This window comes from Lithobates pipiens, unplaced genomic scaffold (assembly GCF_037356315.1).
Source record: "Lithobates pipiens isolate NorthernLeopardFrog02 unplaced genomic scaffold, aLitPip1_a1.2 Scaffold_3, whole genome shotgun sequence".
Taxonomy (NCBI): Eukaryota; Metazoa; Chordata; class Amphibia; order Anura; family Ranidae; genus Lithobates; species Lithobates pipiens.
The window spans coordinates 22,565,488-22,577,230 of NW_027507790.1; the positions used below are offsets into that span (position 1 = coordinate 22,565,488).

Below are 11,743 nucleotides of genomic sequence, written 5' to 3' on the forward strand. Positions count from 1 at the left end.
CTCTATAAATAGTGAATTTAGCCAAATACAGCTGTTGCATATATAGTAAATCAGCTACCTCAAATCATTAAGACATTTATTTAAATATTCAGTGCCTATTTGTAATAGAACACCACCCACCAAATAAATCAGTCTAAAACAAACGTAATGCACTCCAACACAAAATACCTTTAACTGATATTACCCAATAAAAACCCATCATATATTGAATCACTCCAAAGTCTGTCAAAAGTTTTGAAAATTGTGTTTAATGTTTTTATTTTTTACCCAAAGATATTGAATATCTTAGTAATTATTCCTCTTCAATTTTTTTTTTTTCCACCATGAACCATGATCCCTCCACCTAAGATGGAAACTCCACTTACTAAATGTCTTGCCTCTTTAATCAAAGGCAATAGTGCAATATAGGCATACTGCTCCTCCAGGCTGTAGATTACCACATTTACTCCAAAATATTTCACTGGTGTCTATTCCTGACACCAACTTTTTTTTTCCTCCCACAATGAATCCTCCTTTGATGTATGTGGTCCTCAATTAGTACATTTAAAGCAAAACGACTAGCATACAGTGTAAAACCTATTACAAACAGTATACAATTACACTCATGTTATTAGTGCTTATTAGCACTATAAAAGAATCCAGCATCAGCAGATGCAATCTCTTATGTCCCTCCCATTCATTCTCACCAGCTTCTCTAATTCACAAGAAAACAGGTGAATGCGGTTCTAAATTTCTGATGGAGGGAGTGTATGGTGGAAAAAGGAAGAGGCGTATAGTCGCAAATTATACATTATCTTTGGATGAAAATTTGAAACACTGAATACAAATTTCAACAGACTTTTGCTAGAATTTGGATTGATTGCAAAATAGATTTAATTTTCACAGTAAAAATGTAATTGAAGTGTTTTTTTTTTTTTTTTTTGTGTGTGTTAAAGTGTATCACTTTTATATGAAATTGATTTATTCGGTGGGTGGTGTTCTGTTGCAAATAAGTGTTACATATTTATATAAATATTAGAGCTGCACAATTCTAGCCAAAATGGGAATCGCGTTTTTTTTTTTTTTTTTTGCTTAGAATAAAAAGATCACGATTCTCGCAGCGTAAAATCGTTCACATTCTACCAAAAAATTGGCTTACATTTTTTCTTTTTTTTGTAAATTGATTACAAAAGTTTTTTTTTTTTCAAAAAAATTGCATTTGAAAGACCGCTGCGCAAATATAGTGTGACATAAAATATTGCAACGACCACCATTTTATGTCTACTAAATATATATATATATATATATATATATATATATATATATAAAATGTTTGGGGGTTCTAAGTAATTTTCTAGCAAAAAAAAAATATTTTAACTTGAAACCAACAAATGTCAGAAAAGGGTTTAGTGTTTAAGTGGTTAAACTTTTTTCACTTGCACACAAAGTCAATTCCAAACTGTTACAATGGTTATACTTAAGTTCAACTGATACAGAATGTTCTGATTCTTGGCAGACTGCCCAGTTTTTCTCCTCCTTTCTTTTGAAGGCTGTTGGTTTCAGAAGAGCAGCGAGAATTCTTTGCATAGAAAGAATTGTGAAACACTTTAGTCAAGATCGTGATAACGATTCTTGACGATTAATCGTGCAACTCTAATAAATATGGAATACTAATTAGTAGTATCTTCATGGTTCCTGTGTATTTTGATTCATACAACTTTTCTCCTTAAAGCGGAACTTCAGTTATTTTTTCATCTTTCCATCTATTAAATCTTCTGCCCTGGTTGTTTTAACTTTGGATAGTAAAAACTTTTTTTCCTGCCAGTAAATACCTTATACAGCCCACTTCCTCTTTCTTGTCTGGTCATTAGCCTAGGCTTATGACCTCATGCATAGCTCTCTCGTGAAAGTTTGCCAGGAAGGGAGGGGGGGTGAGTCATAAGAGGGCCAATGAGAGCTGGAGGCGTGCCTCTGTAAATCCAGGAAGTGAACAGGCAGCAGCTTCAGCTGCCCACAGTTAAAATGGTTGTAGCCAGACTCAGTGGAGGGAGATTTCTGCAGAATATTTGGCAAGTACAGAATTACAGTGTATATATAAAATAATATGAAAAGTGGTTGGAGAGAAGCTTCAAAATGGCAAAGATGTTTTATTACAGATTATGTGAGCAGACTGCAGTTCTTGTTTAATCTGCACCTTGCATTACCTACTTTTCTTTATACGTATGGAGAAAAGCATCTTGCCCTCCACCCAAAAACTACAGGTTCCAGTAACATGACTAGCCTTCATTCATATGTTCAACAATTTATTTTATGTTCAATGAAGAGTCCATACAAAGTAAACATAGCACTGCATGTGTCATTGATGAAAATGGAGAATCTGCTGAAAGTTTACAAACCTACTTTCCTAACTCTTTGGAGAATTTAGAGATCGACAATTAACATTTTTATTTATAAGAAGAACGTATGCATTTTTATCTATACATGATTTAAAATATTAACTAAAAAAAAAACATAAATATTATTTACAAATAAAAACAAAGTGCTAAATGTAACATTATTCACATTTCTACATTGAGGAACATCGGCCCTTAGGAAAACTAAAGTAAATATACCATGATGTTTTTAACCAGAACAGGCGTTTATGAAATTGCTCTAATAGGAAAAAAAAAATTCTAGTGACAATTATCAATGATTTGACTTTCCCTCACTTCAGGGGTATGTCCTGAACAAAAAAAAAATCGAAAAAAAAAAAACCACTAGTTGTGACTTCAGGGTGAGCTACTTTAACTCTGCCTGACCTATAAGCACAGGAATGCTCTTTATTAACCATGGTGGGGCCAGCGTGCTTGACAAACTCTGGATGTTGAGCCAAAATGGGAAGAAAGAGTTGCAGAGAACCCCCTCAGCTGTGCTCAAATAGATCTCTCATCTCCCGGGGTCCTTGTTCTGAGATCATTTGCCATTGTATGGCTAGCTAAGATAGCAAGCATCTGGCTGTTATGGGCAACACCTACACCTTTCTGCTAATTTTCTGTAGTCATTCTCATTGTGAAGCATCCAGTTGTTTGAAGCACACATGCCATATTGTGAAGTCAATAAACTTAAAAGTGTAACGCTATTGTTACTACCCCATTTCACTAATCCCAGAAGATAGAAAAATCCTGTTGTCACTTAACAGTCCTGGAGAGGTGATGACACAGACCAATAAAATTTAGATGTCCGTGATGGATTGCATTTTAACTGTATTGCACTGCCTTAAAGAGTGAATGAGATGTTTTCATTAGTTATGCTTCAAGGATTAAATTGGGACATGTCAAAAAGATAAATGGCTCACAGCATCTTAAGGAGTCCTGGTAAATGCAGCAGGATGACATACATGGTCGCAGTTCTTGCTTGTTTAATAACATAACACACAGAGCAGTAGTGTTAAGTAAAAACCGCAGTCAATCAGAAAAAAAAAAGCCTTAATTAAACTGTTCACACTCTGCTGCTAAAAGTTGATCTTAGTGCAACGTGTCCTTTTACACCTCTAAGTAACCTGTAGTCCAAGGCTGCTCTGTGATTCCATGTACTTTCAATGCTGAAGGTACTCCTTTAAAGAGGGTCTTTATCTAGTAGTAGTTAGCCACATTAAACTGGACTTGTTCTGCAATGTTAAAGATGGTTCGTAGTTTCTCCAAACCACTGCTACAGTTCTAGTAAGTCTCTAATGTTATCTGAGTTCTGATTTTTATTTTTTTTTAAAGTGCCAAAGAAATATATTTACAAGTGTAGACATGAATAAAATGGCCAATATGGAAGTATCCTAGATGTTTTTATATTTCCATAACTGGCTGGCTAGTCAAGCATTACACGTCGGCAGTCTTTGGCGGCATTGGCTCATGTGGCATTTTGTAAGAGCATCTCAAACAAAGTGTTGGAGTTCCCTGCTTTCAGTACATAGTCCAATGTGGGATCAGTTGTGTTTTACAGCTAGTACTGAAGAGCTATGAAAGGAGCGTGAAGCAGAGACACCCTGTGGGAATTACAGGGTACGTGAAGTTCATTCTTCATACAGTGTAAGGCCAGGCTTAGCTCTATCACTTCTTCATTCACCATGCTGTCTGTTTCTTTCTCCTTCAAAGCTTGTAACAGGAACATTACATCCAACGCTAAGTCAATAATATGGCCACTCCTCAACTGTGTGAACCTACAAAATAAAATGTGTAGAGGTAAGAAAACTGCAATAAATCACTTACGAACAATACCCGTTTGTGTCCAGCTAACCCCACCCTCTTGTATGCACAATAACATTATGGCAATACATTTTTTTTTAGTCCAAATACAAGCCTGATACAGGCATTTAAGGGAATCGGTACTTTGCCAGCAGGGAGCAAAGAACCAGGTTTACTTAAATACTTAATCCTGCAACAGCTTATATTCTGCTCCCATTTGTCCCATGAGACACACTGACATCTCCAGTATTTCCAGGTATGGGGGAGGAAGTGGTTTACTCCCTTTCTTCCCATGGGACAGTACTGGTGTTTGTTGAAAGAGTAGGAACCCCTTTATGAATTGTAACAAACTACCCCTCTGCCAGAAAAGAGAGCCTCAGGGAGCAAAGGGGAGATTATTTTAAGCTGCTGCAGGGTCACCATTAAAGAGCCTTTTGGAAAATTAGGAGCACAAAATGTAACATTTTTATTAACTTGTCCCTGCACAGTGCTAGAGCAATTTTATACTATTTTGAATCGTTATGTTTCCCAGGATTCCTCAGTAAGGCCCAATAATGTCACCAGCGCTTGCAGGATGTGAATGAATTTTAGGGTGGCAGGATTTGTACACATCTTTCAATTTTTATTTTTGCCTTTAACTGAGTGTTTTTAAATGGGGGTGGGTTCCAAACAAGCAGACAATATAATTTCTTTCCACTGCTTTGAAAGTCCCCTTTTGTTGGAAGCCTATTGATTTCTTAAAGCCCATCTACAAAAAAAATTAAAATATATGTCCTATAACAAGGAAAGATTATGAGATGATAGCTGATAATTTCTCATATCTACAAGCCCAAGTCAGCCATCTAGATAATAGAAATTGCCGGCTATCAGAGTCAGTGACTGATCTCATGCCAGCCATTTCCAAACTATTCCACAACCTCCTGCCTGATAAACCAATATCAGCTTTCACATGCAACAGGATCCACAGGGCTCTCCATCCTAAACCACCACCTGATAAACCTACCTGTGATGTAATCCTGTGCATGAAAGATTTTCTCACTAAGGAGGATGTCATGCGTGAATCCAGGAACACTCTTAACATTGACTTTGATGGCAGCAGGATTCAAATATACCTGGACATCTCCACTGCAACACTAAACATGAGGCGCAGAATGAGGGAGGTTGCTTCAATCCTGCAAACTGCAAGAATCGGGTATCACTGGGAATTTCCTTTCAAATTAACGCTGCACAATGGTACAATTTACACAGTATATAACATCAATGAAGGAAAGAAACTGATTAAATTGGGCCTGCTTGATCCAGAACCAAACATTTGACCTCCTACAACACCCAGATCATCTCCCATTTGGTCTACCACTTTATCTCACAGTGATCAGAGAAGATGGCACCAATCCTTCTGTGATCAAGCTACCTAACTTCGATCCAGCTTCCTAACAGTTATACGTTTTTAACCACTTTTCTAAGTTGCTTACTAAAGATTATGTGGTTCAAAAGTTCTTGTACATGAAAGGAATGATCCTCCTGCCTCCCATGTATAACACAAATGTTCTCTCACACTCCAAATGTCAGCAGAAACCTTGTGGCCTATTAACTATTCTATATTGCTGCAGACTCTAATATCAATGACAAAAAAAGATGGCCTGTATTAAAACAGGAAATGAGAGAAAATCCCTCTAAAGTGAGAGAATCTCTGGTTGCCACCAGAACTAGTGTCCATTTTGAAAGACATCCCCACTGTTCTAGGGACAACCCAAAGTTTGAGATTTCTTTTACTTTCAGTTATGATGGTAAATAGAAGTAATAGAGAGGGAGAATCTCCCTAATGGGGGAACAGACAGCACTAAAAAACCTGATAGGTGTTCTAATTCTTTTCTACTCTATCCATATTAAAAACAAAATTGCCTTCGGTTATACATTTAAATATACAGTACATATAATCTTGCTGTTTCAATGAATGTCTCTTTAAAGAGGAGTTCTGCCTTGGGGAAAAAAAAGTAAAAGTCAGCAGCTCCAAATACTCCAGCTACTGACTTTTAATATATGGACACTTACCTGTCCAGGGAGCCCACGAGGTCGGCGCCCCAGCCGATTTTTGAATCGGCTATTGGGTGCTGCCGTCACTGTTATTCATAAGGGAAACTGTTCCCTACTGTGCATGCACGAAGCATTCTACGTTTTCTAACTGGCCCGGTGGCAGAGAAAGGAGGTGGGGCCGGACTTCCGAGGGACGGCACCATGGCGCTGTCTCAGAAGTGGGAAGCGTACCTGTCAAAAACAGGCTCCCCCCCCCCCCCCCGAAAGGTGTCAAATGTGGCATTGAAGGGGGGAGGAAGCAGATAAGTGGTAGTTCCACTTTTGTGTGGAACTTCGCTTTAAGTTCAGAACAGTTATTTAACAAAGCCATAATGATGGAAAGTAGATACCTCGAATGGGTGTGTCCGTTGATGGTTAACACTGGAAATACTGTTAACTGTTCATCAGCTAAAACCTCCAAATGCAATTCAGCACGGCGAATAGAAAGGCCAAAATTGTCTGGGTCAATGTAGAGGCTGATTTCTTTTTTCCCTGTACCAAACAAAAACAGGATTTTTAGTTTACATCAGTCAAATTCATATAGGTAAAGTATATTGTTTTAATGGTCGGTGTCCAACTGGGGATATTTACCATAAAGTATAACTTTAGGCAAAACTTGTTTTAAATTTGGATAGGGTGAAGGAGGGTTATATCCCATGTGAGGTTTTTTTTTCACCTTTGTTTCCTGTCCAATAGCCAAAAAAAGGAAGTGGGAGGAAATCTCTGCAAATTAAGGGAATTGCTTGGGGGCCCCCACATCATCAGAACTAGTGCTCCCATTGGAAGGTTTCTCCTTTTATTTTCTGTGCACAACCCGAAATGTTGGATTTTCTTTTACTTTAACTTTCAATAGTAATGGTAAACCAGACAAAAAAATAGGGTGAATCTCCCTAATGGGGGCACAGACAGCAATAAAAAAAAGAATAGATGTTCTAATCTATCTCCACGCTATCCAAAACTAAAAACAACATAGTTCTGCCTTTAATTATACTTGCCAGGACAACTGCAACTTTGTTTAATTTAAAAAATATATATATTGCACTAGCACATTTGTTAAAAAATAAATATAAATGGTAAAGCTTTGTGTATATATAAATGAAGACTGTGCCATGGTCTGCTAAACTGTTGGCAAAATCAGAAAAAAAATTGTAGCTGTGTATATTAATTTGTGTCATGATTCTGGCTTTGCCAAGAGCTGTTGGCTCTGTATATGAATGCAGATGCCATCAAAAGAGGGTCTATTATCCACATCTCTAGGAACCCCTAACAATCTATATAGGAACCCTATGGTACCACAGAACCCTGCTTGAGAATGGCTGGTCTAGAGAAAATGGTTTTATCTCAAATTAATTATTTGGATTATATAGTTCCATCCAAAACCAACAATGCAATGGAACTATAGAGGAAATACAACTCTTGTTCCCTGCATTACTGAAACCAAACCATTTTTGCTTTTGGTAGGAAAACTAAAAACTATCATTTGGTTGCCTTCTTTTGCATGCCATGCTTGCTAACCTAGGTCCCACAAAAATTAGGGAAAATACAAAATCTAAATATTCACCAGAATAGCAAGAGGGGAATATTTACCATGGAGATGCTTGCCCTAGCGACAACTGGCATTTCTTACACTTTAAAAAGATTTCCTCTCACTTCCTGTTGTGTCTATAAAACAGGAAGTAAAGGGAAATCTCCCCAATGAGATACAAATGACAAAGAAAAATTCCAGGATGTTTAAAGTCCTCCTGAAACCAAAATTATAAAAACAAGTTCAGACAACTTTTCCATAATGTAACTTTTCATTTTAGATCTAGAAGACTGTTGATCTTCTTTACGTTCACTATAAATATAACACTAAAATAAGGAAGTCATATTAGAATAGAAATTGTATAATATGTATCAAAAAAGACATACCATCCGCCATTGTTCCCTGGAGTCCCTTTACTTTAGGACAGTTCAGCCGAAGCTTGCAGCACCTGTAGACCCTGCTCACATATTGGAAGAGGTTCCGTTGCGGAAATGTTGCCTTCAATGGTCCAGTGAATATTCTGAACATGTAAACTGACTTGGGATCTTGGTTATCAGAAGAATCGTGCCAATATGTCCAAGACTGATTCATATAATTACACTGTGTCCTGTGATGTTTTAGGATGTCCTGTCCTTTTGACCATCTGTCAGCAGTGATTTTTGCCATTATTGTGTCTATTCGGTCTCTATTTTGATTATCTGCTCTCTGTTTCTTGATGATATTTGTTTGTGCTGCCCTTTCTGGCTTGGCATGCACTGGTACATGGTCAGAGGTTTTCCTTAAGAACATGGAAAATGTCCAGGAGACTTGAAGAAGGACACATAGCCAGAGCCACAGTGTAGACATCTCTTCTCTCTTTGGAAATGGCTTCTAAGTTGTCTGCAGACTTTGCTTAAATACACCAAGCCTTATTTCCCCTTCAAAAGGCCCTTTCGCAGGATGTGTTAAGGGGCATTGAATGGAAAAGAGCCTTTCATATAGGATGATGGTGTCAAACCTCTGAACAATGTGTTTCTCAAGCTGAGATAATGACTTGTTTGCACAGCTACCATTATGGTAATGAGAATCCTAAGCTCTTTACAGAAGTCAGAAACCTCTGCATGGGAAAGACAAGAGCATGAGTGAACTGATGCTTTCAACATGTCCTAACAAATTAGACATCAAACAGTCCTGCTGTAAATGTGCTCATAGACATGAGATGACAATTGCCCAATCTATTAGACCTTGAAACAGTCTGCAGACATCACCAGCAATTTCTAGTGACTGAACCCAATCGGACAGGTTTATAATCATTGTCTGATAATATTTCCCTATAAAAGCTTGCACAGGCTGATTTTCTCTCTGCTATGCACCACAGCATGTTTGTGGGACCAAGCTAATCATACAGTATGTTTCTGATGGATAGTCTTTGGGAAGGTTCCCCCAATTTCAGCTACTGGCAATGTTGGATTCATTTTGGCTTGTAAAGGTGTCTAGGCATGTTTTATCTCCTGCCTCTATAGGTGTAAATATACACACAGAGATCACTGGAGAATGTTTTTTTATGTAACCATCAGTAAAATGAGGAAATCTTCTGGTGTTGGGAGCAGCACTTGTATGACCGATTTTCTGACATGTTCATGTCAATACGCAGAAGGACTTTAGGATGCTTGCTGTAGCAGCTTGGCTTATTCTGTTTTGTTATTTTTGCACAGTATAAAGACAATATACAGACCTATGGAAACAGTTACATGAAAAATATTGTGAATTAACCATTTGAAGCATTGTGGTTTATATCCAAAGCAACCAATGGGCTTAGAGTCCACCAGTCAACTATCTGTAATGGAGACAGCTTCTTTGTTACCTAGCTTACAATAGGAACTTTGGGCTTTTTTTTTATAAACCCCAACAGTTTATGTTCTGTGTGGGCTAATATACTAGCCAGTATACACATTCTCAAGCTCTGGTCAATTAAACCAGGTAACGATTTTTATTATTTTAGTTCAAATCTTTTTTTAAACCTTTATAATTGACCATAGACATGCAAACAAATCCAACTGATAAAAAAAAAATTCCTTGGAATGATCTAGTCCTCCTGCAGAAGAAGAAATCACTAGAATGTCTGCAGAGGTAGCAGAATCAAAATAGAAATGTTGATTTTCAATTGACTGAAACTGGTCAAACCAGCCAATGAACATTTCATAGACATGCCGTTTTATTCATGTGTCATAATTAGAGGTGTTTGCATCAGTCATTCACCCATGTGGACCAAAATCTGAAACACTGATTTGTCTGTTTAAATTCTATGACCTTATTAGACACTTACTGGTAGACCAATGGAGGAATCAATAAGCTTGTTGGACATTCCCAGATGATTTTTACTGTTTTTCAGGACAATCAATTACATGTTTACATAGTAATTCTTTAACAGTTTGGTTTTCTCATCTCTCTTCTATGGGCACATTTCTCTGTAAATGCAGTAGTAATTATCCATGAAGCCTAGTTGAATTGTCCCCAAAAATACAGTAGGTCAGTTTGCAGGCATCAGCACAGACCTAGATGTAAGATTTCCCAATCTATCTAGGAAGCATGTTCTTCCCTGGATATTCACATATTTTATTGATCATTCCTAACAGCCCATTAAACCATCCGACATACACTAATGCTCATATGGTACATCTATTTTTCTTTATTTGAAACACTCACAAAAGTGACTTCCAGATTGTGATGGCACAGTTACTATTACATGAGATTGAAAAGGTCTATCTCATGTCATCAGTAACAAAGGGTATCACAGTATTCTGCTAGAACATAAATGTCTCATTGCAGATAAAAATGTATGATTATATTGACTATAAAAAAAAGTGCTAGTCTCCAAATGAATGCCAATCCTATAAGGATCTTCATGTCTGCTGGGTGTCTGACCCCTGGCTGTTAGCGATGTCTTCTATCTCTCAGGGGCTCTATTGGTAAAATATTTGCTTTTGAGTTCCTGGGTCTGCACACCTTTTGTACTCTGAGGGCCTCACTCTCCTTGTATTTTTCTTTCTATTTTAGATTTATATTAATATTATAGAAAATGCAAAACAAAGTGCGGGGGCACCCAAAACTCCCATGTGGAATCAAAAATTATTGGCTAACTTATTAAAGATGCAAGCTTTAGGGGTGCCTAAAACTAGTCATAGTCATAGAGGGTATTTTTTTTATTTTTTCGAAAGGTAATATTCCTTCATATACACAAGGCAAGGTAGATAAAGGAACCCCCTCCCCCCGCAGCTGTCAGAATACATTGATCAGTGGCTGAAGCTGCTGGTTGACAGACGTTTTACAGCATGTCCCTTTGACAGAAGTTGATCAAACAATTAACTTCTGTTGAGCAGGGATGGCCACACACTGATTGAAATTTGACCAGTCCCTGTTGAACTGGCTGAATTTTGATCCATCTATATATAAAGCCTGGTACACAGCCTGGTAGCACTGTTTGGCTGGATGTCAGGACGTGCAGCTGGTTCCTTCCTACCTCTCTGTGACCAAGCCGCTGCAGGTGGCCCTCTAACAAGTTTGGTGGCTAGCTTTGCAAGCACATCCTTAATCTCACCTGGCTTCAGCATATTCTTTTGGCTGCCTTGGAGTGCGGGGAGTTTTATCCCTTTAGGGACAGCAATACTAAGTCTATTATTTTCTAGACTCCTTTGATGCCCTTCATGCCACATGCTTTTTTTCTACAATTTTTAATGTTAACGAATGAAACATTGAGAACTATTTCCCCTATCAGTATTATATGAATTCCTCCTTCCCTTGTACCCCTGAAGAAGGACTAGACGTTATCCTGAAACGTGTTACGTTATCCCGAAACGCGTTGGGTGTAAGGAGGTATTGTGATATAAACTATTTGCATGGTGATATCAACTGACTGCATTCAGTTAATCAATGTTTCACTTTTATTTTTAATCATGTTTAATCTTTAATAAAA

At 37.6% G+C, this 11,743-nt stretch overlaps 1 protein-coding gene across 1 annotated transcript; it reads right to left on the reverse strand.

The window, feature by feature from the left end:
* Window positions 1-2,269: 2,269 nt before the first annotated feature.
* Window positions 2,270-8,813, reverse strand: LOC143939955 (uncharacterized). Its single transcript, XM_077461049.1, has 3 exons — window positions 8,178-8,813; window positions 6,617-6,758; window positions 2,270-4,168 (listed from the first exon to the last, which is right to left on the reverse strand). Exons 1-3 carry the CDS (start codon window positions 8,635-8,637, stop codon window positions 3,952-3,954), a joined length of 819 nt encoding a protein of 272 aa, XP_077317175.1. The 5' UTR covers window positions 8,638-8,813; the 3' UTR covers window positions 2,270-3,951.
* Window positions 8,814-11,743: the final 2,930 nt, after the last annotated feature.

Coding starts and splice junctions, on each gene's coding strand:
- LOC143939955 (XM_077461049.1), bottom strand. CDS start 8,637: ATGTCTACACTGTGGCTCTGGCTATGTGTCCTTCTTCAAGTCTCCTGG. Junction 6,759..8,177: donor CCAGGGAACAATGGCGGATG/GTATGTCTTTTT, acceptor TGTTTGGTACAG/GGAAAAAAGAAATCAGCCTC. Junction 4,169..6,616: donor AACGGACACACCCATTCGAG/GTATCTACTTTC, acceptor TTTATTTTGTAG/GTTCACACAGTTGAGGAGTG.